This window comes from Crocuta crocuta, unplaced genomic scaffold (assembly GCF_008692635.1).
Source record: "Crocuta crocuta isolate KB4526 unplaced genomic scaffold, BGI_CrCroc_1.0 scaffold258, whole genome shotgun sequence".
Classification (NCBI taxonomy): Eukaryota; Metazoa; Chordata; class Mammalia; order Carnivora; family Hyaenidae; genus Crocuta; species Crocuta crocuta.
Window position 1 is genome coordinate 7,808,108 of NW_027532842.1, and position 27,918 is coordinate 7,836,025.

Here is a 27,918-nt window from a genome sequence, read left to right on the forward strand (position 1 = left end):
CCCCCCCCCCCCCCCGCACTCTCTCTCTCTTAAAAAAAAAATAAATGAATAAATTAAAAAATAAATAAGCCTGATGAAAATGGGTAACTGGCTTTAAAAGACTCCCGCAAAAGCCAAAAATAGAACATAAGAACTAAAACGGTGAAATACCAGCGAGCAAAGTAAAAACAGCAGGGCTTGTGCTTCTCCTTCCCAACGTTATCATGAAATGAAAACAACTATCTAATCAGAGTCAGTGAAAACAAGAGAGTGATTATTTGAAAAATGGATTTATATCCACTATCATTAATGATGAACCTAATCCTAAGTGTATCATGCATCTTGAAATAATTAGTTATCAATGGGATAGAGCCAATATAAGATTCCAAAACAAACTATCTAGAACACGAACACAAGCCTCTATAGTCAAGGTTTTTTTCGGAAATATTCAATCAGGTAGTTAAACAAAATTTTACTAAATTTAAAGATAAATGTTCATGAGGTCCTTCCAAGATGTGTTAATCACAAGACAGAAGCCCCAAAACCCACTGAGAAAATCCTCGTTTTTCCTATTATAACACAAATGACTAAAGTACTATTCATTCACTCCTCTGTTCATTGATTTACTGAGTAGTTATTGATTCCTGTGATGTGGAAGGCATTGCAACGGGCACCAAGAATAGAGAGGTCACACAAATCGGGAAACATGCACTGCTCTCCTGGAGCTGACATTTTAGAGCACTGGGTCTCAACTGGCTGAGATTCCGCCCCCTGGAAGAAAGTGATCCTGAAACTCTTAGATCACAGAACGGTTTGCTGGGCTACTGGCAACAAGGTAATTTAAGCATCTGTCAGGTTGAAAGATGAGTTGCACATCTTCCTTTTACGATGTGTTCCCAATTTTGTGCCCACTTCTGTGTATTACATGTGGCTGTACTACACTTAATTAAAAAAAATTTTTTAATTTGTCTTTTAAAAGCAAAAGTGATGTTTTTCACATTGACAAAGAAAGTGATTGCTTTTTGAAAGAAACGTGTGCTTGGAAAGTCCATTTTGGAAACCAGTATTCGGAGATGCCTGCATCACTGTGTGATTTGTTGCCCCCTAATGGTGCACGTGTGACCTCTTTTATTTACACACCTACAAAGCCTGAACACAAAATTTTCTAACCCATTTGAAAAGCCTCTTCTAAATACTAAGATCCAGTTGAGACACAATGTTGTATTAGCTTCAGGTGCACAACATAGCGACTCGACAAGTATGTGTTGGGCTGGGCTCATCACAAGCCGGGGCCCGTGAGCCACCGCACAACACTATCAGGATACATCGCCTATATTCCCCATGCTGTCCCTTTAATCTCCCTGACGAATTCCTTCCATAACTGGAAGCCTGCACCCCCCACTCCCCTTCACTCATGATGTCCATCTCCTCACCCCTTTCAAAATTTTTGAAGTGAACACTTTTGGCAAGTTTCAAACCCAATTTGTTTAAAAGAACAAGTGGACGACGTCGAGGAAGTCAGAGGTTTCAGGGGTCAAACTAACCATCTTCCCCTAACTGTTGGCTGGAACTGATATAAATATCAGGGCGGGGTCTTGGGCCCTGCAGTCAGAGGTGCCAGTCGTGGACTGCCTCGCGTCCTCGCACTGCCCGTGCCCAGGACACGGGCTCACGGCTCATGCTCGCGGGACAGAGGATGCGTGTGAGCAGCGGAGAGCAGCCCACGGCCCTGCCCCAGCCCTGGAAGGAGCTATAAGGCAGTGCCTGTTCCAGGCAGGAGGTGCCCTCCTCACCGTTACCCCAACAATGGGCAGCGGGCTCACGTGAACCTCCCCTGCCCAGGCACAGGGCCCGCACCCTCTTGATTCCGATGTGGCTTCCACGCAGGCCCCCCTACTAAAGGGGGATAGTCCCCCCACCCACTAAGCCAGCCCAGCCCTGCAAAACATCCCAAGCTCCTGAAAAGGCCAAGGTATGCTCCAAAGCATACCTGCAAATCACCCACTAGGGCCTAGTGTCCAAGTTCGGGCCTCCGGTGGAACAGGCCAGATCTGCCATGTGTCTGCTCCTTAAAGACAGACCTCAGGTGGTCTCCCCTTCACCCCAGGCGGTCCAGAAGCAACCCTATCACTCCGCCTGGACTATCTATATACCCAAAACCCCATACTGAAGCCCACCCCCAAAGAAGATGCACTTGACTTCACAGATTCAGCTGCACTGGCTCTACTTGGGAACAAGTTCCTCGTCAATGGCAGGAGCCACTGGCTCTCAAAAGCCACCCAGCTTCTGCACAGCTCTGTTTGTCACTAACCAAAATTCTTGGCTTGTAGGCTTTTCTCTTCCCACCCTCAACTCCCAACCCCAAAGGTTGTGGCCAAACTAGGAGAGGTCACTAAGGTCATTGCCAGGAAGTAAGCCAGACTGAATGCCTCATCCCTGAAGGCCACCTGCATCACCTCACAGCAAACCAGGCAGGCAGCAGATCACCAACTTCCCGTCCATCATTCCGCATGTGTTCCAGGTGCAGATTCATGCGTCCTGGGAGTCACCGGAAGGGCACCTATCACACCTCACCCCCACCCTCCTTGCCAGAGCCCCAATACTTCTTGACACCCAATGCTCATTCTCATCTCTGGGAGAGCCACTGACCAGTGACCATATCAAAGTGCTTTTTCTGAGTCCCTGACGCACAAAATGAACTCAGGGCAACCCAGTCAGCTGGAGAAAGAAGCTTCTGAAAGGAACTCGGAGTCTGCTCCAGCCCTGCCTACCTCCACTGCACAAGTCACCCTGGCCTGGCGCTGCGACCACAGAGTCACAGAGCTTCCTGACCTAAAAACAGAGCGAACAGATCTACTCTTGGGGGAAAGAAAAGCACAATGAAGTTGAAATTTGTATTCTGCTTTATTAAGACAGAGTGAAAATAGTGAAGCTTCTGCACTAACTTAATGCCCTCCTATTCTGCAGAGGTGAAGACAGGCTAAGATATTCTGGATGTCCTGATGCACGTGAATCCATGTCATGGACTTGACAATTTCTACTGAAACTTTGGGATCAAAGAGCATTGTGTTAGACTTCTTAGCTGCTGTCCCAGTCTTTCCCTTGCTCACCTGGGTACGCAACATCTGCTCTAACTCCTCCAATCGTCATGTTTTTTAGTGTTTCATTTTTTATTTGAGAGAGAGAGAGAGAGAGAGAGAGAGAGAGAGAGAATCTTAAGCAGTCTCTACGCTCAGACATGGGCCTCAATCCCATGACCCTGGGATCATGACCTGAGCTGAAATCAACAGCTGAAATTCAAACAACTGAGCCACCCAGGTGCCGCCTCCAATCATCATCTTTGATTTGCTGGAAATACGTGGTTTACAGTTGAAAGGCAGCAACGGAGGAAAAAGTGTTATTTTCCTTTCTTGGTGAGATATGCAGAACTTTCGAGATACTATAACTGACTTGAAAATGAACAAGTTTCCCGAGCATACGCAATCTGTTCCATAAATGTGTTTTCAGAGAACATCTTATTTGCAACTTCAGGAGTTCCGCCACACCCGTGCGCATCACCTAGCGCAGGCCACTGTCCCCACAACAGGGCGGTGTTACGCCATGCGCAGAATGCTCTTCTCACTGCCTTGTGTCACCTAACTTCCCAGCATCTTACGCAATCTTTGCGCCTCTTTTCCTCAGCGCGTTTTTGTGTGTCCGTCGGATTACAAACACTATTAAGAAATGCAAAACCAAGAAATTGGTATGTAGATTTTCTTTTAAGCCATCTTTTAAAATACATACTGAATTATTTAGAATAAAATTGTATGAGCTTGAGAATTATTGTGTTGGGGGAAATGGAGCACATACAGATGAAGCAAGATGGGTAACGGGTTGGTAACTGTGCAAGTAGGTTAGAAACACATGGAGGTTTATCACGTTAGGCTCTCCAATTTTGTACGTACTTTAAGCTTTTCAGAATAAAAAGCTTAAGAAGACACAAGAATCGTGATTTCATTACTTCAGTTAATAACACACTCCTTCCTGAAGCAAAAATAACATATAAACAGGGAGGGGGACAAAAACATAAAAGACTCTTAAATATGGATAACAGAGGGTTACCAGAAGGGTTCTGGGAGGGGGGATGGGCTATACGGGTGAGAGGCAGTAAGGAATCTACTCCTGAAATCATTGTTGTACTATATGCCAAAGGACTTGGATGTAAATTTAAAAAATAAATTAAAAAAAAAAACCATTCCTTCTCTCCCTTTGAATGAATGTATTTTATGAGATATCTTTTTTAGTTTTTATAGTTATTAAAAACCAGCATCTAAATTAACCAAACAAAATGCCAGAACTTTGCATTTCTCTCACAAAACTTAAACCAAAATTATCCGACTTAATGAAGCCAATTTAATCTCGTTGATCTCACTAGACACTAACTTTTTTTGACAGTGCAAAACATTTGTTACACCTTCAGTAATAAAATTAGGGGCGCCTGGGTGGCTGAGTTGGTTCAGCGTCCGACTTCGGCTCAGGTCATGATCTCACGGTTCGTGGGTTCGAGCCCCGCGTCGGGCCCTGTTCTGACAGCCAGCTCAGAGCCTGGAGCCTGTTTCAGTCTGTGACTCCCTCTCTCTCTGACCCTCCCCTGCTCACGCGGTCTCTCTCTCTCTCTCAGAAATAAATAAAACATTAAAAAAACTTTTTTAAATAACAAAATTAAAATTTGATTTTATAGATACTATTTAATTTTTATCTCACAGTTACAATTTTACCATGTGTGTTTGATTGTTTAGTTGTAAATGTGTAGGTTTAAGAATAAACAAATGTACGTAAACGGGGGCAACATGCTTTAAAAAGCCTTAAGCAGAAGGGCCACAATCCAATGTGTCAGGACCGCCGCCCACGACAAAACACCACAGAGAGAGCTGTTCCTTATTTGTCTTGGCATCTCTAAGGTATGACACCAAGTTTGGCACGTATTTCCCCCTCAATACAGTTTGCTTAATTTAAAAAAAAAAAAAAAGCCACTTTGGAGTGGCACAGAATGAGAATTTCAGAACTGGAAAAATAAACTGAAACCAAACTCCTCGTTCCCCAACAAAGAGACAGAGGTTTAGGAAGGTTAAATCACGCAGCTAATGGAAGTATGGTGAAAGAAGTGTTTTAGGAAGATTGATCTGACATAGATCTATGGGATGCTTCAGAGGAGAAAAAGACTGGAAGCACCAGTATGTGGTAAGAGGCGACCGCAATCATCAAAGCAGGCGGTAATGAGTGTAAACTGGGGTGATGGGCAGAGAACGAGAAGCAGGGGAGGATCTGAAAGACATAGAAAATGCAACCCTTGGCGCTGCTTTTTCACTGTCAGTAAGATTTAATCTTGACCTATTTCTACACAAGCTGGTATCAATCATGATACCCAGATATTTTTACCCGTAGCCCCAAAATGCACACAAAAGACATAATTAGCCATTCTTTTGACTCATCTGGGGCCTCTGAGAGTGATTCATACCATTCACGACGCAATTATCCACCATAAATATAGTTTAACCTCTGCCTATTCCAAGCAATCGTTCTTTACCATGTCCATCTGTATGTCACTTACTCTTTCGCCATAAGATTAAGTCCACCCTCTTTATCTTTTGAGATCCTCAGTATTTTTTTCTCCTCCGCCTAAGATAATCTTGACACGCATTATTTTGTAATATGACAGTAAGGAATCTTTCAGAATCAGGATAGCAAGTTTGGGTTTTTTTAAAAATTTTTTCAAGTTTATTCATTTATTTTGAGAAAGGCAGAGACAGCATGAGTGGGGGAGGGGCAGGGAACGAGGGAGAGCGAGTGAGAAATCCAAAGCAGGCTCCTTACTGCCAGCGCAGAAACCAACGCTGAGCTCAAACACAAAAACTGTGAGATCACGACCTGAGCCAAAACCAAGAGTCGGATGCTTAACAAACTGAGCCCCCCAGGTGTCCCAGGAGAGCAAGTTTTATTTACCTTCCCTAAACACGCTAAGAACAAAGATTCATTTTTTTGCCTTTTAAGACGGACATCCAATAAATGTCTTCAATAAAAAAAAGCTAGTTGATCTCTTTTGTTCAAGACCAACAACCCAGAGAAAATCAAACTTTGGATTGTAGGTAGGAAGGAAAATAATTTAGAGAAGCGGATGGCATAATGGGCGAGAAAGGCCAGGACAAAATCTGGGCAGGCAGAAGGCAATCACTGGGTAGAGTGTGCCTGACGTGCAAAGGAAGAGACCAGGCATAAGGAGGACTGGGGGCAGAGATACTGGAAAAACGTAAATACCCTAAAGACAAACCTGTAGAAGGTCAACAAAGCTGACAACCGGTCCACATGTTGCTGGAAATACCGCAGAACCCCTCGTGGCCCTCAAGCCACTCAAGGTCACCCCTACACCAGCTCTGTTCCAAACCATTAAGAGCACAGTACCTAGTCTTCTCCCATGGTCTCAATGCTACTGTTCCTCCGATCCTTGAGGATCCTGTCTATGCAAATCTTTCCCACTTTCCAAGTTCCAGAATTGGTTTCCTCTCTCCCCTAGCAGACTGCTCTAGCCAACCACACTCCTCCTCTGTGGAACAGTCTAATGCCATCGTACATTGTTTTGAATCCAGGCCTGGCCTCCAGTAAAAGCAAAGTTCCTTGAGAACAGTTTTTCTGTCGTATAACTTATGTCCCTCTTTCAGAAAAAGGGCACAAGGTGAATTAAAAGTGTTATTTGGGGGCAGGGGAGATGCCAGGGTGGCTCAGCAGGTTAGGCACCCGACTCTTAAGTTCAGCTCAGGTCATGATCTCCTCATGATCTCCTCATGATCATGAGTTTGAGCCTCACGTAAGTCTCTCTCCCTCTTTTTCTGCCCCTCTCCTGCATGTGCGCATGCACGTGCTCTCTCTCAAAATAAAAAAATAATTTAAAAAATGAATTTTGGAACTATTAGTGTTTCTATTCTGTTTTTCTCCAATTATCATTGAAAGCGGCATAGATCTTATAGTTTTAGAAGCAGTTCTTTATTTGGGGATCGGTTTATAAGCTACATGGTTGAAAATACATCCCAGCCAAGGATGTATATTTTTCTCTACAGCTGGTGATGAAGAAACGAACAAAGCTGGAGCCTAAAAAGACCAATATAGTCAATGCACTTAGACAAATGTCAACAGCTGCCAGGGAAGATTTCATACTTAGAATGGTTAGTCGGCTAGAAATTGGTTCTATTATAAGAATTTGTTTCCTCTGCAAAAGAAAAGTTTGAATACATTAAATCTGAATGAGAGTTCTACAGGCCTGGGCACACAGTACCAAAAAAAAAAAAAAGAAAGAAAGAAAGAAAAAAACTCTAATTACAAAGCACGATTTTCCAAGTACATTCAAAGATTTTCAGCAAAATAATTTAAAATGAACTTTTTGTCTTGGAAAATAAATTCTATATATTTCTGTACGTTTGATACTCAAAGAATGGGAAGAGGCACACCAGTTTCCTTAGTGCCATCTGGTTTTTTTCACTTATTCGTATATTCTTTCACTGAACGTCTAATATGTGCTGGGCATTGTGCTAGGTGCTGAGGAAATGGAAAAATAAGATAGCCTTGCCCTGGAGGATGTCAAAGGGTGGGACAAATAGAATGTCTTCAAATATGCCCAATGCTCCAATGGAATACGCACCTACGTGGGGCTTGGAGCCATAACAGATGTCAAATGGGTAGAGGACCAGTGGGAATTAGTATGTGTATAGCTAACACTACCATGTTAGCCATGGTTTCTGAAAACCAAGATGGTGCTATAAGGTAAGCAGAAGGCAAGGTCTCTGTCAAGCTCATTTATGATCAGGGGGCAGGAATAAGCCAAAACTTGACGAAGATAAACTGACGTGTGTGGTGAGTCTAGCGTGTGCCAGGCCTTTGTGGATTTTCCACAGAGGGTCCTGTCTACTCCCCCAGTGCCAAACATGACAGTTGTTTACGCTGAGAAAACGGAGACTCAGAGACATTAAGCAATTGGCCCTAAATCACAGTGATTGGTTCGGCCAGGATTCTAACCCTGTGGTCTGGCTCACATATCTCGGTACAAGCAGTCTCATCTACTTACTTCTGGCCGGGGGGAAGCACACAGAAAGTGGTTTCAGCGGCCAGGGAAGAGTGAGGAAGCTACAACTGCAGATTCGGACAAGCTGGCTAAGAAAGAGGGAGCAGGAACTAAGGGCAGATCATGACAAAAACGATCTGAGAATTAAGTGGTCACATTAGATTTAACGCAGCACTTGTTCTGGGTTCGTTTTACAAACTCCAAGGCGGCAGTGATTATGTGGTCAGCACCTTGGCCCCATGTTAGCCGTTAAGTTACAGCATAGCCAAGCAGAGCTTCGAATGGCTAGAACATTCCAGAGGCTGAACCAAGCTTATCGTAAACGCACTCTGAAAGGTAAACGCCGGAGAACGGAGGATAGAAAGCTACACGACAAAGTCCTCTGCTAAAGGCATGTGCCTCAGCTGAATCATGACCCAGGCAGCCACCAGGACTCAGGCATCTTTCCAAGCCTGCACAGGGGGAAACATCACTGAGGACGGGGACGCCGGGTAGGTGTCCTGCCGCATCTGGCTTGGTCCCCGCTGGGATGACAGATGTCAAACACTTGCCTAGAACAGAACTTAAATCCAACATTCGGCAAATATGGATTGCCTGAAATAGTGGCTTTGCTTGCGAGTTCATTAGAAAATACCTCGTCGAGGGGCGCCTGGGTGGCTTAGTCGGTTAAGCGTCCGACTTTCGCTTAGGTCATGATCTCACGGTTCGTGGGTTCGAGCCCCGCGTCGGGCTCTGTGCTGACTGCCAGCTCGGAGCCTGGAGCCTGTTTCAGTCTGTGACTCCCTCTCTCTCTGACCCTCCCCTGCTCATGCTGTCTCTCTGTCTCCTAGAAATAAATAAAACATTTAAAAAAAGAAAAGAAAATACCTCGTCGAAGTGAGCAGGCTGGGATAGGACATGATTAAGCAGAAACGAAAGAGCAGTCAAGAACGTAAGAATAGGAAGGATGAACAAGGCAGATGGGGAAGATACTATTTTTTAAGTCGGCCAGTTTTGCAAGGTGAAAACAGTTCCGGAGATGGACGGTCGTGACGGCTGCCCCACAACGCGAACGTCCCTGACACCACTTAACTGTGCGTTTAAAAATGTTTTCAATGGAGGCGTTGCGTTCATTTCACCACAACCAAAAAATACATTTCAAGTTTGCTTAGCTACTAAAGTGAGATAAGTAGGAGAACGCGCACACATTAAAAAAAAAATTTTTTTTTAACATTTTTGTTTACTAGAAGCTGGGCGAGCTAACTGATGTTATTTTAAACGGCCTGTGGGAAAAGTCTCTGCAGCTTCTGTAGGTTTCAGAATAACAGGATACAAGTAGTTCTAAGAAATTCTTAACATGCGTAGGCTTGGGGAATTGAGAGCAAATGGGGTTTTCAGGAATATGCCAGATTTTTCAGTTACACGCCCCAGCTTCTTTAGGGACGGGATTCCACTCCTAAGATGAGGCCCGCCAGAAACGCAAACTACACGGTTTATCAGTTACTGTCCTCACCCGCCCGTGCTTTCCCCGCAAGCCCGCAGCGCGCACCCAACACTGGCTTCTCCCTGGTGACGGGACACATTTTCCTACGAACGTCGTGGGACCTTCCTACACACTAGGGGAACGATCTCGTCCTCGATCTGGGTTCCGTCCGGACCACTTCCCAGTTACCCGGCACCCTTGCGCGAGAAGCCCTACCGCCGCCGCTCCCAGCTTCGCAAGTGCAAGCCACCCGCAGAAGGCGGGCTCCAGGGGCTGGACGGAGGCCGTCGGGAATCTCGCGAGATCCGTGGCCGCGCGGGAGTTCCCGAGTCGTGCGAAGACGCGGCGGCGGTTGCGGCGCCGGACTCGTGATGGGGCGCTTCCGCAAAGATGGCGGCCGCTGCGGTGAGAAGCGCTCGGCTGACGGCCTGGGGCGGGAGACTGCGGCGTGGGATCTCTGCGGGCCGGCGGGCGCTGCCGGCCCCCCGCCCTTTGGCTGCGGCCGTGGCCGCCGTGGCCCTGGCAGGCACAGGAGTGGCATGGTACCACGGCCGCGTGAATGGCGTGGCGCGCGGAGGCGGCCTCTCCGTCTTAGCACAGGTACGGGACCAGCCCTTTGCGCCAACCCGATCAAGCTCCTCCCTCCCCCGATTCCCGGCGGTGGAGCGTGGAGGTCGGGGGCGGGCGGCCCCGGCTCCTCTTCCGGAGTCCAGGCCGGGCACCGCGGTGGAAGCCCCCCGACAGGGGTCAGTGCCCCTTGCTGGCCGCGGCCCCCGCCGCGCGCGCCCGAGGGCATCGAGGTCGAGCACGGGGGTTCGGCCCCTCCGGGGAGAACCCCGCGGCAGCCAAACCGACCCAGAAAGCCCAAGACGCAAATTTGGGACGAGCCGTGTGGGCGTGTCTCACTACACCTTGCCCCGCTCTCCCTCCCTTCTGGGCGATGTGGTGCCCAGGTCGGCAGGGGGTGTGCCCCGTTACTCAACCCAGACTTACCTTTGTTAACCTTTGGAACGAAATCCTTTACGACCGGTTCTCCGTACAGGGTGGTGAAGGTGTCCTAATAGATGACTTTTTTTTTTTAATCGTAAAAATGACAACCATAAAGTTTAGGCGGTTGATAATTTCCAGGTTTTAGCATCAACTGTAAGGAACATCATTACAGGATTCTAAACCTTCAGCGGACTAAGTGGTACTAAGCAAAAGACGTTTCTTACGAAACCTCCACGTATTCAAGGTAAAAAGTTCCCTACTTCGGTTCAAGACTGCCGCGTAAAATATATCAAAATTTGAAAAAGTACTACATTTTAGATATTTTATGTACTTTCAATAAGTTTTAGTGTGTGCATTGTTTTGGAAATAAAAAGCTGTATTCTTTCTGTTATGTTTACCTTATCTTTATTTCAAAAGCGTCTCATGTTAAAAATTTTTTTAATTTTTTTTAACGTTTATTTATTTTTGAGAGACAGAGAACGAGCAGGGGAGGGGCCGAAAAAGAGACCACAGAATCCAAAGCAGGCTCCAGGCTCTGAGCTGTCAGCACAGAGCCTGATGCAGGGGCTCAAACTTACGAACCCTGAGATATCATGACCTGACCCACCCAGGTGCCCCTACATTATACCTTTCTTTATTTCTTTTTTTTTTTAGAGTTTTTTTTTAACGTTTATTTGTTTTTGAGATAGAGAGAGACAGAGCACGAGCTGGGGAGGGGCAGAGAGAGAGGGAGACACAGAATCTGAAACAGGCTCCAGGCTCTGAGCTGTTGGCACAGAGCCCAATGCGGGGCTTGAACCAACGGACTGTGAGGTCAAGACCTGAGCTGAAGTCTGCCACTTAACTGACCTATCCACTCAGGTGCCCCCATTATACCTTTCTAATGAAAAACCCAGGGCATGGTCACATGCAAAGAGAGGAAGACAGGTCTTGTGAATTAAAATTAAGCATTGATGAATGAAATTTTGACCTGTATTAAATTAAGATGCCACATAGATAATAGGTGCAATAACTCCCATTATCTTACCATTTCTGATTGTACGTTGGAGGATCTGTCTTGTGGTATTTAATGACATTTTTGTTCTTCTGGTGCCAAGGATTCAATTTATTAGTCATCATTGGTTTCTCTCTGTTCTCAGCCTCTTTTTTTTTTAGTTTTTTAATGTTTATTTTTGAGACAGAGAGAGACAGAGCTTGAGCAGGAGAAGGATAGAGAGAGAGGAAGACACAGAATCCGAAGCAGGCTCCAGGCTCTGAGCTGTCAGCACGGAGCCCGATGCAAGGCTCAAACCCATGAGCCTTGAGATCATGATCTGAGCCGAAGTCAGAGGCTTAACCAACTAAGCCACCCAGGCGCCCCGAAGGTATACAACTTGATGTTCTTTTAGACATTATGAAATGGTCACCATAACAAGTTAATGAACATGTCCATTACGCCACCTAGTTACCATTGAGTATATGTATGTGTGTGATAAGAACACTTAGGATTTATCCTAAAACAAATTTCTTTTTTTTTTTTTTTTTAATGTTTTATTTATTTCTAGCAGACAGAGAGAGAGACACACAGCGTGAGCAGGGGAGGGTCAGAGAGAGAGGGAGATACAGACTCTGAAACAGGCTCCAGGCTCTGAGCTGGCAGTCAGCACAGAGCCCGACGCAGGGCTCGAACCCACGAACCGCGAGATCACGACCCAAGCAAAAGTCGGACGCTCAACCGACTAAGCCACCCGGGCGCCCCACAAATTTCTAGTATATAGTGACAGCATTGTTAATTGCAGTAGCCATAGTGTATTTAGATCTCTAGGACTTAACTGATCTTGCTTAACCAAAACTTTTACCCTTTGACCAACACCTTTCCGTTTCCCCCAATCTTGGGCAACCACCGTTCTGCTCTATTAGTTCGACTCTTGTAGATTTTACATATAAATGAGATCCTGTAGCATTTGTCTTTCTGTACCTGGCTTATTTCACTTAGCATATCGTTCATATTCATCCTTATTGCTGGATAGCAAGATTTCCTTTTTCAAGGCTGAATAATACCCGTGTGTGTGTGCGTGTGTGTACATGCATACCACATCTTTCCCATTCAGTCATTGATGGACAATTATTTATTATTGTAAATAATGCTGCCATGAATGTGGGAGTGCAGCTGTCTCTTCACAATACTGACTTCACTTCCTTCAGATACATACCCAGAAGCAGTGTTGCTGAATCATACGGTAGTTCTATTTTTAATGTTCTGAGGAACCTCTCTACTGTTTTTCGTAATGGCTGTCCCAGTTTACATTTGTAGCCGACAGTGTAGAAGAGTTTTCTTTTCTTCATTTCCTTTTCATGACTCGTTATCTTTTGTCTTTTTGGTAGTAGGTACTCTGACAGATGCGAGGTCATATCTTATGGAGGTTTTGATTTGCATTTTCCTGATGATTCGTGATGTTGAGCGTCTTTTCATATATATGTTTGTCATTTGTATGTCTTCAAAAATGTTCAGGTCCTTTGCCCATTTTTTAATCTGGTCATTTATTTCTATGGCCATTTAGTTGTTGGAGTTCTATTTATATTTTGTATATTAACACCTTACAAGATGTATGGTTTGCAAAAATTTTCTCCCATTCTGTAATGTCTTTCACTCCATGGTTTCCCTTTGCTCTGTAGAAGCCTTTTTTTTTTTTTTAAGAGAGAGCAAGCAATGCACAAACAACAGGGGAGGAGCAGAGAGGGAGAGGGAGAATCCTAAGCAAATTCCTCATTGTCATTGCAGAGCCCAATGCAAGTTTCGATCTCACAACCATGAGTGAGATCATGACTGAGCCAAAATCAAGAGTCAGATGCTTAACAGACTAAGCCACCCAGGTGCCTCACTCTGCATAAGCTTTTTTTTTTTAAATCCCACACGATAATTTTTGCTTTTGATCACATATCTAGAAAATCATCACCCAGACCTCTATCAAGAAGCTTTTTCCCTGTGTTTTCCTCTAGTAGTTCTGTTTGGGATCTTACATTTAAGTCTTTAATCCACTGTAGTTGATTTTCATATATGGTGTGAGATAAGCATCCAATTTCACTTTTCTGCATATGGATATCCATTTTTCCTAATACCATTTGTTGAAGAGACTATCCTTTCCCATCATGTGTTCTTATTTTTGGGCTCTGTTCTGTTCCATATGTCTGTTTTTATGGGAGTACCACATTTATTTTTTTTGATTACTGTGCTTTGTGGTGTATCTTGAAATCAGTAAGTGTGATGCCTCCAGCTTTGTTGTTCTTGCTCAAGATTATTTTGGCTTTTCAGAATCTTTTAGAATTTTAGGATTGATTTTTCAGTGTCTGTGAAGAATGCCATTGGGATTTTGATAAGTATTACATCGAATATATGTATCAATTGGGTACTCTGGACATTTTTTTTAAAGTAAGCTTCACCTTCAGCTCAAAGCCCAACCCAGGGCTTGAACTCATGACCCTGAGATCCAGACCTGAGCTGAGACCAAGAGTCACATGCTTAACTGACTGAGCTACCCAGATGCCCTGGTAGTATGGACATTTTAACAATATTAATACATTCCTGGAATGGTTTTGAACAGTTAAAGATTATGAAATTAAATGTTGGATTTATCTCTGTCAGGGTCCAGTTAGGAGACAGAAATTTAAACCAGTAATTTGAAAGGTGAAATTTAATATAAAGAATGACCTAGTAAAAGATGGTTGACTGCTAAAAGAGTAGAGAAGGACTTTAAGAGGTCCAGAAGTAGCAGGTGTCAAAAAGTAGCCACCACCTGTGAGCGAAAGAAGACTAGTCAGTGAAGGAACTAAGGATTTGGGAACACTCCCCTCCAACCCTGAGGCTGAGATTTAGCCTCTTTGAAGAGGACATGGCTACCACAGAAATATAAAGACCACTATTGGTGGCTCTGGCCAGAGGGCACAGGCCAGAACTAGTCTTTGGAAGAAGCTTGTCATTGCTGGAAGGTGTATGGAGACTGGATTTGGTCTATAGAATCGACCCACTGAATGAGGGGATATGGCCTGAGGGCACGACCAGGGCTGCTGTAGAGGTAGGACCTGGAGCTACTCGTGAGAAGTGCCTGCTGGGTTGTGTGCTGGCCTGATGCCTCCCCCCCGACCCCCCAAAAGCTGCCACAGAAGCTGCTCTGTACAGTTGTTTGGAAGCTGCCTACCTCACGGGAAGTGTATGTCCTGAGGGTGTAGCCAGAGCTACTGCATCCGCCGGCTGGAATCAACTGGACACGGCCCCCGGCTCGGCTGTGAGGGCTGCTGGGCTCCAGCTCAGAATGCGAAGGGCAGAGGGCTTCCTGCCTGTTTTCTTGCGGTGTCACTCCAGTGCTGTCTAGTGACAGAGGCTGAGCTTGTTGGCCGAAGGGTACCACGTAGATTTCATACTGGCATTACGTGCCTTGGTGAGGATATGTGGGCACTTGATACAGTCCAGCGTGTCCTTTGTGTTTCTTCAGTTATTTGTTATCGACGAATGGACGGACTGAACAAAAGGAGCTTTTCTTTCATATTGTCTCCCTAGTGCTGAACTTAGGGCCTGGCACTTGGAAGGTGTTCATTAAGTGTTCAGTGTACATTTCCATGGTTGCAAGATAGACCCTTCTCCGCCAGAGATTTCTCGTGGAATTAATTATTTCTCTTTATAAAATTCCTGATATTATGGTACAGTAATTAAGGTTTGTGCTCCGTCAGTTAAGCATCTGGCTCTTGGTTTTGGCTCAGGTCATGATCTGAGGGTTCAGTGGGATCAAGCCCCATGTCAGGCTCCATGCTGACAGTGCTGAGCTTGCTTGGGATTCTCTCTCTCTCTCTCTCTCTCTCTCTCTCTCTCTCTCTCTCCCCCTTTCTCCCTCTCCCCCCCTCCCCCTATTGGGCTCTCTCTCTAAATAAATAAAGTAAAAAAAGGAATATTTTCCATGTAGTAAAAAAAAATTAAAGAGGGTTATAAACATTGTTCAAATTGTCATTTTTACATTATTGAGACAGATAACATTAATGATGGCAAGAAAATTAGTGAGGTCAGTGTGGTCATTAATTTTATGTGTCAGCTTGGCAAGGCTGTGGTGCTCAGTTGTTTGGTTAAATATCAGTCTAGGTTTTACCGTGAAGGTTGTTTTTTAGATGTGATTAACATTTAAATCAGTACACTGTTCAGTAAAGCAAATCACTCTCTATAGTGTGGAATGTAATCCAGTCATTGGGCGGCCCTAAGAACAAAGCTGAGGTTTCAAGAGAAAGAAAGAATTTGATCTCCGGGGGCAACATAGAAACCTTGCCTGAATTTCCAGTCTCTTACCAGAAATTGTAGCTTGCCCCACAGGTTTTTGATTTGTTGTTGCCCACAATCCCATGAACTAATTCCTTAAAATAAATCCCTTGCTCCCTCTGTTTCTCTTTCTTCCTTTACACATCCAGGATATATGAGTATCTTATGGGCCCCATTTCTCTGGACAACCCCCAGATTTTGGTGCTGGGAATTAGCATGCTGCTGTAACAAGAATCTAAAACTGTGGAAGTCGCTTTGGAATTGGTTCCTGGATAGAGGCGGGAGGAGTTTTGAGGCACGTGATGGAATGGCCTAGATTGTCTTCCGGAGACCTCTGCCACAAATTGGAATGTTGTAGGTACTTCTGGTGAGGTCTCAGATGGAAATGAGGAATGTGGTATTGGACACTGGAGGAAAGGCAGTTCTTGTGATAAAGTGGCAGGGCACTTGGCTAAATTGTGTTCTACTATTTGGGGACAAGTAGAACTTGTGAGCGATAAAGTTGGCTATTCAGGTGGACAGATTTCTAGCAGAGTGTTGAAGTCGTGGTCCAGTTTCTCCTTGCTGTACCTAGTAAAATTTGAGAAGAAAGAAATTCTTACACAAAAGAACCAGAATTTAGAGATTGGGAAAGTTATTGGCAGGTCTGTATTATAAAAAATGAGAAGGATACTCTGCAGAGAAAACTAAGGATGTGGCTAGACAGCCATTGGCTGAAGAGATGAGGTGCGTTACTCCTGCATCCAGTCAGCCGACTTGCAGAAAGGCCGCCAGGGTTAGACTGAAGAGAGCAGGGAAGGGGGCAAGGAAAAGGAGGGCTTCTCCAAGTCTTCAGGCACAGGCAAGAAGCAGGTTGGTGGAGCTATCCAGCTGCAAGCGTGTTCTCTTTCCAGAAAAGAGAAGAAGAAGTTCAGGAGCACGAAGCACCCAGCCGCAGGTTATTATACTCAAACCGTAAAATCTGGTTTGCTCTAAATCACAGACATGCGAGGGGCCCATGTCCTGGATCTCTCTTCTCAAATGGTAATGTCTGTCCTGTGCATCTCCTGTCATTGTGTTTTGAAAACAGATAACTTGTCTAGTTTCAGAGGTTTACAGAACAAGTAGACTTTCACCCCAAGAAAGTCATACTCTGAGTCTCAGCAGAAGTGATCACATGCTGAGCTTTGGGACTTAGTTGATAGTATTTAGATGCGATTTTGAATTTAAAATTGTTGCTGGGATGACTAGAACTTTGGAAGACGTCAGGATGGGGTGAGTGCATTTTGCGTGTGAAAGCACATGACTTTGGGATGGCCACAGGGTGGACTCTTGAGTTGAATTGTGTTCCCCCAGAATTCACGTGTTGAAGCCCTGACCTCCATTACCTCAGACTATGACCTTATTTGGAAATAGGACTGTTGTAGATTTAATTAGCTAAAATCAAGAAGAGATCACCTTGGAGTAGGCTGGGCCCCTGATACAGTATAACTGGTGTCCTTATTAAGGGGGAAATTTAGATGCGCACGAAGGGAGACGATCAGGTGAAGACTGGAATTCTGCTGCCACAAGCTGGAGAAGTGCGTTCAGAGGGAGCATGGCCCGTGGACACGGCCCGGGCTTCCGGCCCGCGGCCTGTGCATCTGTTGCTCAGCCGCTCAGCTGCGGTGCCCTGTTGCAGGAGCCCTAGGGCTCCGTGCAGCTCGTGCTTGGTGTGGCTGTAGGAGCACTGGCTTCTAGCTGCTTGTTATCAGAGAGACTTCTCAGGGTCCGAAGGGAATCGCATGGGCAGCCTTTCAGAGACCCCTTCTGGATCTGCCTTGTATGTAGAAGATACGACTCTGCTCCTGAAACTTGAAAACAATCTTCAGTTTTTAAACTAGTCATCTTTTTAGAGTTCAGCATTCATTTTGAATTTTCCAATAAAGCCTATATTCTTAATGAGAAAATTACCAATATGAACACCAGTCTTGTGGTGACCAGAAATTGTTGTTGCATTTCAGAAAATACACATTTTATTTATTTATTTTAAATGTTTTTTTTATTTATTTTTAGGAGAGAGAGAGACAGCGTGAGCAGGGGAGGGTCAGAGACAGAGGGAGTCACAGACTCTGAAACAGGCTCCAGGCTCTGAGCTGGGAGTCAGCACAGAGCCCGACACACGGCTCGAACCCACAAACCGCAAGATCATGACCTAAGTGAAAGTCGGACACTTAACTGACTAAGCCACCCAGGCGCCCCGAAAATACACATTTTAAAACCATACCATAAGAAACTTAGAATTTGAAGTTTTATGAAAAACATAGCTTGATGTGTGGGAGAATCACCTTGATTTTCTAAGGGAGGAGGTTATTGTGTAAATTGAGAGAATGTGTTATTTCCTGACTAAATAAAATTACTTTCTTATGTAATTGTGATTATGTTGTCAGGTCTGATTTTAATGATTTCTCATCTTTATTGACATTTTATAAATATATTTTCCTCTCTTGATTTTTTAAAAACTTTTTTAATGTTTTATTTCTGAGAGAGAGAGAGAGACGGTGTGAGCAGGGGAGGGTCAGAGAGAGAGGGAGGTACAGAATCCCAAACAGTCTCCAGGCTCTGAGCTGTCAGCACAGAGCCCAACGCGGGGCTCGAACCCACGAACCGTGAGATCATGACCTGAGCCGAAGTCGTATGCTTAACCGACTGAGCTACCCAGGCGCCCCCCTCTCTTGATGTTTTGATTGGCTTGCTTTTACTTAAGTAAAAATAATTTAGATGAAAAAAACTTTTTTTTTAATGTTTGTTTATTTTTGAGAGAGGAAGAGAGACAGAGCACGAGTGAAGAGGAGCAGAGAGGGAAGGAGACACAGAATCCAGAGCAGGCTCCAGGCTCTGCACTGACAGCAGAGAGCCCGATGCAGGGCTCGAACCCACGAACCATAGATCATGACCTGAGCCGAAGTCGGATGCTCAACCAACTGAACCACCCAGGCGCCCCTTGTTGTTTTTTTTAAAAACTGTATTTGTATGTTTATGCTGAGCTTGATACTGAAATAATTTTAAATGGCTTAGAAAAATGCTATTGTGGGTAATAATTTTTAAATGGAGAGAAAAATAGTTAATACAAGCTGAAACTATAGAAAAGATTAAAATAATGCTATAAGACCTTGTGTTATGCTCGTGGTTAGTCACAAATTGATTTTAAATTTAGCAACAAACTCAAAGAGGGGAACAGGCCAGTTATATGCTTCATAGTAGTCAGTTGCTTAGAAACAACTAAATCTGGGAGTAAAATAGTTGTTTTCTTCTGTTTCATAAAGAGGCGGGGCACCTGGGTAGTTCCGTCGGTTAAGCATCCGACTTCGGCTCAGGTCATGATCTCACGGTTTGTGGGTTCGAGCCCCACGTTGGGGTCTGTGCTGACAGCTAGCTCAGAGCCTGTAGCCTGTTTGGGATTCTGTGTATCCCTCTCTCTCTGACCCTCCCCTGCTCACGCTGTGTCATTCTCTCTCTCTTTCTCTCTCTCTCTCTCAGAAATAAATAAAAATAACTTAAAAAACTTTTAAATATAAATAAATAAAGAGGACACAGTAGCATCATTATAGTAACACGTGTAGCAAGGAGTTTCATATGACAGTTTTTATAATTTCTAAGAAGAATATTTGCATAGCTAAAAAATATTAGATGAGTGGCAAAATGTTTACCATTACAGTTTAGTGTTGAGAAAACCTTTCAAGGAGGGGGTGCCCACTTAAGTCTGTTGTTGCTGAGATGATGAGAACACATAGTTGGGTATTGGGTATGGCTGTTGGGAAGGTGTTGGTGACTTTGACAAGAGGAAATTTCAATGAAATACTGGGGGCAGAAATTTAATTAGAATATGTTGAAAAGAGATGGTAAAGGAAGGAAACAAAAAATGTGAATAAAGATACTTCTTTCTAGAAATGTTTCTATAAAGGATATTCAAGAAGACACTCTGACAGGTATAAGGTGGTATCTCATTGTGGTTTTGATTTGTGTTTTCCTGATGATGAGTGAGGTTGAACATCTTTTCATGTGTCTGTTAGCCATGTATATGTCTTCTTTGAAGAAGTGTCTGTTCATGTCTTCTGTCTATTTCTTAACTGGACCATTTATTTTCATGATGTTGAATTTGGTAAGTTCTTTAAAGATTTTAGATACTAGCCCTGTATCTGATATGTCATTTGCGGGTATCTTCTCCCATGACATAGGCTGCCTTTTAGTTTCGTTGGTTGTTTCCTTCATTGTGCAGAAGCTTTTTATCTTGAAGAAGTCCCAGAAGTTCATTTTTGCTTTTGTGCCTCTGGAGATGTATCTGGTAAGAAGTTGCTACAGCCAAGGTCAGTGAGGTTGTTGCCTGTATTCTCCTAGGGTTTTGTTGGTTTCTTGTCTCACATTTAGGTCTTTCGTCCACTTTGAATTTATGTTTGTGTATGATTTGAAGGGGCACGTGCACCCCAATGTTTATAGCAGCACTGTTAACAATAGCCAAATTATGGAAAGAGCCCAAATGTACATCAACTGATGAATGGATAAAGAAGGTGTGATATTGGGGCGCCTGGGTGGTTCAGTCGGTTAAGAATCCGACTTCGGCTCAGGTCATGATCTCACGGTTCGTGGGTTCGAGCCCCGCATCGGGCTCTGTGCTGACAGCTCAGAGCCTGGAGCCTGTTTCAGATTCTGTGTCTCCCTCTCTCTCTGACCCTCTTCTGCTCACGCTGTCTCTCTCTCTGTCCCCCTCTCTCTCTCTCTCCTCTCTCTCAGAAATAAAAAAAAAATTTTTTTAAGAAGGTGTGGTATATATATAAATGGAATATTAACCTTCAAAAAGAACTAAATTTTGCCATTTGCATCAACTTGGATGGAACTTGATTGTATTATGCTAAGCAAAATAAGTCAGTCAGAGAAAGACAAATACCATATGATTTCACTCAAATGTAGAATTTAAGAAACATGACAGCTGAACATAGGGAAAGGGAAGGAAAAATAAAAGCTAGGGAGGCAAACCCTAAGAGACTCTTAACTATAGAGAACAAACTGAGGGCTGCTGGAGGGGAGGTAGGGGGCCGAAGGGCTAACTGGGTGATGGGCATTAAGGAGGGCACTTGTGAGGAGCACTGGGTGTTTTATGGAATTGATGAATCACTGAATTCTCCTGAAACCAGCACTACATTATATATTAACTAACTTGAATTTAAATAAAATCTTAGAAAGAAAGAAAAAAGAAGATATGAGACCAAGGTCAGGTTTTGTTTTGTTTTAAGATGTGAGACAATAGAGGAGATTTGCATGCTGATAGGATGACGTAATAAGGAGGCAGAAATCGTTACAGATCTGTGAGGGATAATTATAGGTTGAAATCTTTGAGAAAGGAAGTTATGTGGAGTCAAGGCCACAGGTACAGAGGTTGGACTTTGACAGTCCGAAAGATTCTTTGTTGTAACAGGAGTAGAAGCAAAGGGTGTGGTTACTCCTGGAAGCTGGCTATAGGCCTCATTCCACACTTTACGAACAGGTCAAAAGAGCCTGATTGTGGACTGCTCTGGAAAAGTGGGCCGTGTCAGAGGCATCTATAGTAACTGCTACCGGAGAGAAGAACGCATAGAGATAACGGGAGGGCATAACAGAGCTCCTGAAGGGTGAGAGCTTAACAACAACAGCTATGATGAGTACAGGACTAATTGCCACAAAGTGCTAGTGCTTTCTCTGAGTAGGTTTTTCCAGTGTTGCTAGAAGTAATACCTAGTAAGTTATTTTGAAGAAAACTTGGTATTACAATTTTAATGTAAGTAATATATTGCATCATGGCATTAAATTTTAAAATGTTTAAAGTCTAAAATAGTGAGAGAACACCAAAGATGTTTTGTTTTCCTTTGATGATATTTAAGTTCACATTTGAACTCGTACTTTATATTTTGTGTGTATAACCCAATAAAACAGATGGTCACAAATTTTAAATAAAAGCACGGAATGTAGATTATCCTGTTTAAACAATGAAAAAAAATTAATTGGGAAGGAATTTGCAAATTTCATTAGACGTAATGTATTTCTGTCATATATCAATGAATAATTTTAAAACCCCAATAATGTAATTAATACAGTGGAGCTATTTTAACTTGCTGTGACAGCCCTACACGATTCATAAAATTAAATTGGTGTTGCTTTCTTTTATTCTAGGTTGTCTGACTATATTTGTGGTGATTATTTTTGTGAAAAGGAGGTAAATGACTTTAATAATACCATTAGCGATACGGGGCGCCTGGGTGGCTTAGTTGGTTAAGCGTCTGACATTGGCTTAGGTCATGATCTCGCGGTTCGTGGGTTCGAGCCCCGCGTTGGACTCTGTGCTGACTGCCAGCTCAGAGCCTGGAGCCTGTTTCAGTCTGTGACTCCCTCTCTCTCTGACCCTCCCCTGCTCACGCTGTCTCTCTCTCTCTCTCTCCTAGAAATAAATAAAACATTAGAAAAAAAAAATTTTTTTTTTAAATAATACCATTAGCAATGGTAAAACTTGAGCTTACCGAGCTTACCGGTTTGGAGTATATTTATGTGCAGTGCTTTGGGTTTACTGATAGTACATTTAAAATGGGTATGCCAAAGGTAGTGAACTTTAACAGCAACATACAGGAGTTAAATAACCATGAAACATTGAAAGCCCAAAGAAAACTAAAGCTTCCTTTAGTCAACAGTAAAGCAAGAATGCAAAGACATTTTTATTCTTTATTGCCTCAGGTAATAATGTCTCTAGAAACAGATAAGTAATTGACAAAGCTTTGATGTTAATAAACCCAAATGGAAGTAAAAAATCAAAGTGTGTAAACGGCTAGATTATGAAAAGAAAGATGACAAAGTTATACCCTGCAATTAGATGTAATTTGTGCTTTTGGCATAGCTATTTGTCCTACATGAATGAGAGGTTGTCTTACTCCCCTTCCTTGTATAATGGGAGGGCAGTACTTACACATCCTACTATAAATCTTTTGTAGTACTTTTCGGGAGGGGGGGTTCAAGAAAGAAAAAGAAACTTTATTATCAAAGCAGACATGTATTTTAATTTTTCCTTTTTGCAATTGTGTTTAGCTGAACCCAAGTAAAGTTTGTTTGCTCTTATTCAGTAAAACATATGTTCTAGTAGATAATGTACACAAATTAATGTTCTTGTTATTGTGACTTGGAGTTTTATGAATTACAACAGTGCATAAACATATCTTCAGCCACCAGTAGTAGTAGGAGTATATAAGTTAAAAATTGAGTAAGATTGAATGAAATAAGATTTTTAAGTGTTCAGATTATAAATAATTTCATTCTATGAATAATACTTAATCATATATTTAAGTACAGCCTGGTCAATGTAGAAAAATTTTTTTTTAATGTTTTATTTATTTCTGAGAAAGAGACAGCGTGAACAGGGGAGGGTCAGAGAGAGAGGGAGACACAGAATCTAAAGCAGGCTCCAGGCTCTGAGCCCGACGCAGGGCTCGAACCCACGAACTGTGAGATCATGACCTGAGCCAAAGTCGGACGCTTAACCGACTGAGCCACCCAGGGGCCCCAATGTAGAAAATTTTTGTTGGCATGTATGAAAGTTCCATGAATGGGTGTTGAATAGAATAAAAGTTGTGATTATTATTAAGTAAGAAATACAGCCTTATAAAATCTTAAATTTATCCACCTGTATATTGTATGACTTATGTGTTATGTACTAGAAACTTTATACCTAAGTGTTTCCGATTACATGTGAGTTCGGACCATGTCCCTCCGCTGTTCCTCAGGACTTAGCTGGTGTCTGCCCTGGAAAGGCAAACCATTTTTTAAAAAATGTGTTGTTGTTTTTTTTAATTTCTGAGAGAGAGAGAGAGAGACAGCATGGGCAGGGGAAGGTCAGAGAGAGAGGGAGACACAGAATCTGAAGCAGGCTCCAGGCTCTGAGCTAGCTGTCAGCACAGAGCCCGACGCGGGGCTCAAACCCACAAACCGTGAGATCATGACCTGAGCCGAAGTCAGACGTTTAACCGACTGAGCCACCCAGGTGCCCCAGCAAACCATTTTTTAAATTAGACGTGATAGGGGCACCTGGGGGCCTCTGTCAGTTAAGCGTCCGACTTCGGCTCATGTCATGATCTTGCAGTTAGGGAGTTCAAGCCCCACATTGGGCTCTGTGCTGACAGCTTGGAGCCTGGAGCCTGGAGCCTGCTTCGGATTCTCTGTCTCCCCCTCGCTGGCCTTCCCCAACTTGGGCTTGCTTGGGCTTGCCTGTGTGTGCTCTCTCTCTCTCTCTCAATAAACATTTAAAAACATTTTTTTAATTAGACATGATTAAAAACCTTAAGTAGGGAAGTGCAGTATTTTTTCACAAATTGTTTTAGATATTTCAAAGCAAAATATGATNTAAGCCACCCAGGCGCCCCAAAATATGATTAACTTTTAAATCTGTCATTTGGAAATAGGTCCTTTTCCTCATTTGCTACTGTATTCAATTAGAAGATTATACATAAGAAATTATTAGTGGGTTGATTTCTGTTTTTTGTGTGTGCAGTGTAAATACCAAGAGACCAAATCACACTATTAAAAATGTTTTAAAGACAAACTATTTTCAGTTTAATTTGATCAGAGCCCTACTATGGCTTCTGTTCAGACCTGCAGTCCTGGGGAGTTGTGGGAGGCGTGGAATCGTCCCAGCGGTAAAGTCCACCTTGGGAGACTGCTGTTGGGGTATAGTACTGCTCTCCCACCCCCCCCCCCCCNTTTGAGAAGGCGCAAGCTGGGGAAGGGCCGAGAGAAGGGGACAGAGGGTCTGAAATGGCTTTGTGCTGACAGCAGTGAGCCTGATGTGAGGTTCGAATTCATGAACCGTGAGATGATGACCTGGGCCGAAGTCGGACGCTCAACCAGCTGAGTCCCCAGGCGCCCCTGCAGTACTGCTCTTGTGCATTGCTTCCGTGTGTGTCCCATAGCTGTGACTGCATACTGCAAAGGACGACAGCGGACACATGAGCGCCATCTAATTATCAGCCCCACATATCTTGAACTGTAATATGAAAGCCTGTTTCTTCCAGTAGACAGACCAAGTGTAAGATACTTAATGGCAAGCCAGAGAGCATGGTTGTAAGCAAACACTGGGATTTAACCAGGAAGCCTTTGCAATGGAAAGTGGACAGTCAGTGGTGTGTAGTATGAGCCAGAGACAAACTTTTTTAAAAGCTTAATTATAAATAACCATATTTTATTTGTAGTTGATTTGACTTATTTATGAAATACTGCAACTGTTTTGTTTTTAAATTAGGACTTTGAGTTTCAAGAGTAGACTTGGCCACTAGGCAGTGATTAAATCCATCTTAAACTACAGTCATGAAAAGATTGCTTCTTGAAACACCATCAAAATACTGTTTTATTGTGGTTATTGAAATTCCTTGAAATATATTAGGAAGGGAGTTAGAGCTGTTGGCTATATCTTGATTCTTAAAGATTACTCGTGTTGGTTTTTTTCTTGAAATATGTGTATATTATAGAAAATTGAGAAGAAAACACAAAAAGGAACATGTAAAAACCATCTTCCCTTTACCATGACTTAAAAACACTTGTTATTATTAAAGTTCTGAGTTTTATATCTTGAGTAGGAAGGCTTTTCTTAAAATTTAGCAAAACAATATTATTAACAAAATATTTTTTCATATTATAGAAATAAAGTTAATGACTCATTATAGTGAAAGTGAGCTGTCTTTTTTTTTTAATGTTTTGTTTATTTCTGAGAGAGAGAGAGAGAGAGAGACAGCAGGGGAGGGTCAGAGAGAGAGGGAGACACAGAATCCCAAACAGGCTCCAGGCTCTGAGCTGTCAGCACAGAGCCCAATGCGGGGCTCGAACCCATGAACTGTGAGATTATGACCTGAGCTGATGTCAGATGCATAACCTACTGAGCCACCCAGGCACCCCAAAAAGTGAGCTGTCCTTGACCTTTAGGGGACTGTCTCTTGCCCCTATATCTTTGCTCTCAGTTTCTTATCCATATTTCTATTTAATTTTTTCTCTGCTAAACGCTGGTAAGTATTTATTGTGCTAAGTGCCTAGATAGTGCCTTATTTAGATTAGTGCCTAGTTTGGGGAAAGCACCCTACAGTGGCTTTCATACCACATGGGTGAAAAAGCATAGTGATATTGTACAGCAAAGATGTCCTTTAGTACATTGCTTCGTTCTGGCTAGACAGCAATTGTATATTCTTTATTTAAATCTAGTTTAGCTGGTGGGAAATGTAAGACTTTTTTGAAGAACCTGGAATTAAAAAATAGATTTCTCATTTTATACTTAGTCCTGTTTGGGAAAACTTTTTTTTTTTTTTTTTTTTTAAATTTTTTTTTTCATTTAAATTTTAAGAGATCCCCAGAACCAAATGTTGAAAAAAAAATTGAGTCTGATATTAATCTCAGTTATTTAAAGTTAATGAACTTTATACACTATTCTAATATGGGCAGTACTCAAAATTGGAGCATTTTATTTTATTAATCTTTGTATTTTATCATATTATCACTTGTATTTGCTGATTTGTAATTGTCATTTACGTCTAATCTTTGAATAGGTTGCAAATCTGTTTAAGATTCTGATAAAAAAAAGTATACACTTTCTTCCCCAAAGTGCATATACATGTTTCCACATATAATTTCAGAGAGTTATGCACACCAGGAAGTATGACCATGTAATGTGGGCTCAGAGTCTCTGCCAGATCTAATTTTTTAGAATACGTCCCTTGTCCCTTCTGGCTTCTTCCTTCATATTATGAAATGTTATCTCTAAAATTATCTTCTAGTTCACTGCTTTTATCGTGTTTCAGTGCATTACTCCTAGCTTTTCAATGATTTTACCCTCAAGTCAGATTATTTATGGTGTTTACTCTTCCCTTTCACCAAATCGTTGCTTCTGTTCGGACTGTGCATTCTCTTTGCTAGCCCGGTGTGTGTTCTGTTAGCCCCGTTGCACTAGCTCACCCTGTGTATAGCTTTATAACCAGAACACACACCTTTGTGTATCCCTCTTTAAGTCTTACAGGCCCATTGTCTGAGGGAGCATCTTCGAGTTCTTTCTCTAACCCTGTAGCCTATGAGTGGGTTGGGCTATTCAAGTTCTCTGAGCCTAAGGACTACTTACAAATTCATACAAGATAATATATAGTGTGTGTGTGTGTGTGTGTATATATATATATAAGCTTTTTAATTTTGTCAGTTAAAAAGTAAGTAAATAATAGCTATAAATATTGAGAAACTAATTTTGCACTAAACAAAGTGACAAAATCCATCCTAGCATGTAAATATTCAGAGTCACTCTTTGGGACTTCCTTGGCAATTCATGTTTGGAGATTGGGTTGCCTGAATCATTTCAGCACTTCAGGCTTCATCTGTTCTTCTTTCCCCTACTCTTCCCGAGATTCAAGTAGAGTTATTCTCTTGGTTGTAAAGAATACGGGAGTAAGGAGTAAATTATCACCAGATACATTTTAACAAGATTACCCAAACGCTAGTTCTGTCCATGCCTACCCTAAAGTACATACGTAACAACTTCTCATCAACCATAGGTTATCACTGGTTTTGTTTCTCATAGAAGAGTCTAAAATTCTCAGAGGTATCTGGGTGACTCAGTCAGTTAAGCTGGATATCCAACTCTTGGATTTGGCTCAGGTCATGATCTCACACTTCATGGGATCGGACCTCATGTTGGGCTCCACACTGACAGCATAGAACCGGCATGGGATTCCCCCTCTCTCTCTGCTCCTCCCCTGCTCACTCTCTCCCTCTTAAAAATAATAAATAAAACTAAAATCCTAATTTTAAAAAAGGATTCTAAAATTCTCAGGGGTCAAGATAAAGATTTTTCTTAACACGTACCCAGAGAACTTGGTACTTAGTACACACCTCACTCTTTCCTAGGCAAATGCTAAGAGTTCTGCCCACTTCGTACATCATTCCCTGGCAGTTTCATACTGCTGCTTTCCTGTATTTGCATGTTAAGTTCTAGAAACTCATGATTCCTCCTGTGACACCAAGTGCTGTGGATGACATAAAGCATCCACATAAAGGGCGGGAAGGAGAGAAGTGACTGAGGACTCGAAGTAATGGCATTGGAAATAGTAAAATGGGAAATTCTTT

The 27,918-nt window shown here is 42.8% G+C and overlaps 2 protein-coding genes across 2 annotated transcripts in view; both read left to right on the forward strand.

The window, feature by feature from the left end:
- The window catches only part of ZDHHC20 (zDHHC palmitoyltransferase 20), a 345,529-nt gene that overhangs the window by 117,668 nt on the left and 199,943 nt on the right, over positions 1 to 27,918 (forward strand). The gene's annotated exons all lie outside the window — the stretch shown is intronic.
- Positions 9,882 to 27,918, forward strand: part of MICU2 (mitochondrial calcium uptake 2) — a 127,853-nt gene continuing 109,816 nt past the window's right edge. Inside the window, exon 1 of the mRNA XM_077745339.1 lies at positions 9,882 to 10,130. Coding sequence (XP_077601465.1) covers positions 9,921 to 10,130 — 210 coding nt within the window. The 5' untranslated portion in view covers positions 9,882 to 9,920. The remainder of the gene's footprint in view (positions 10,131 to 27,918) is intronic.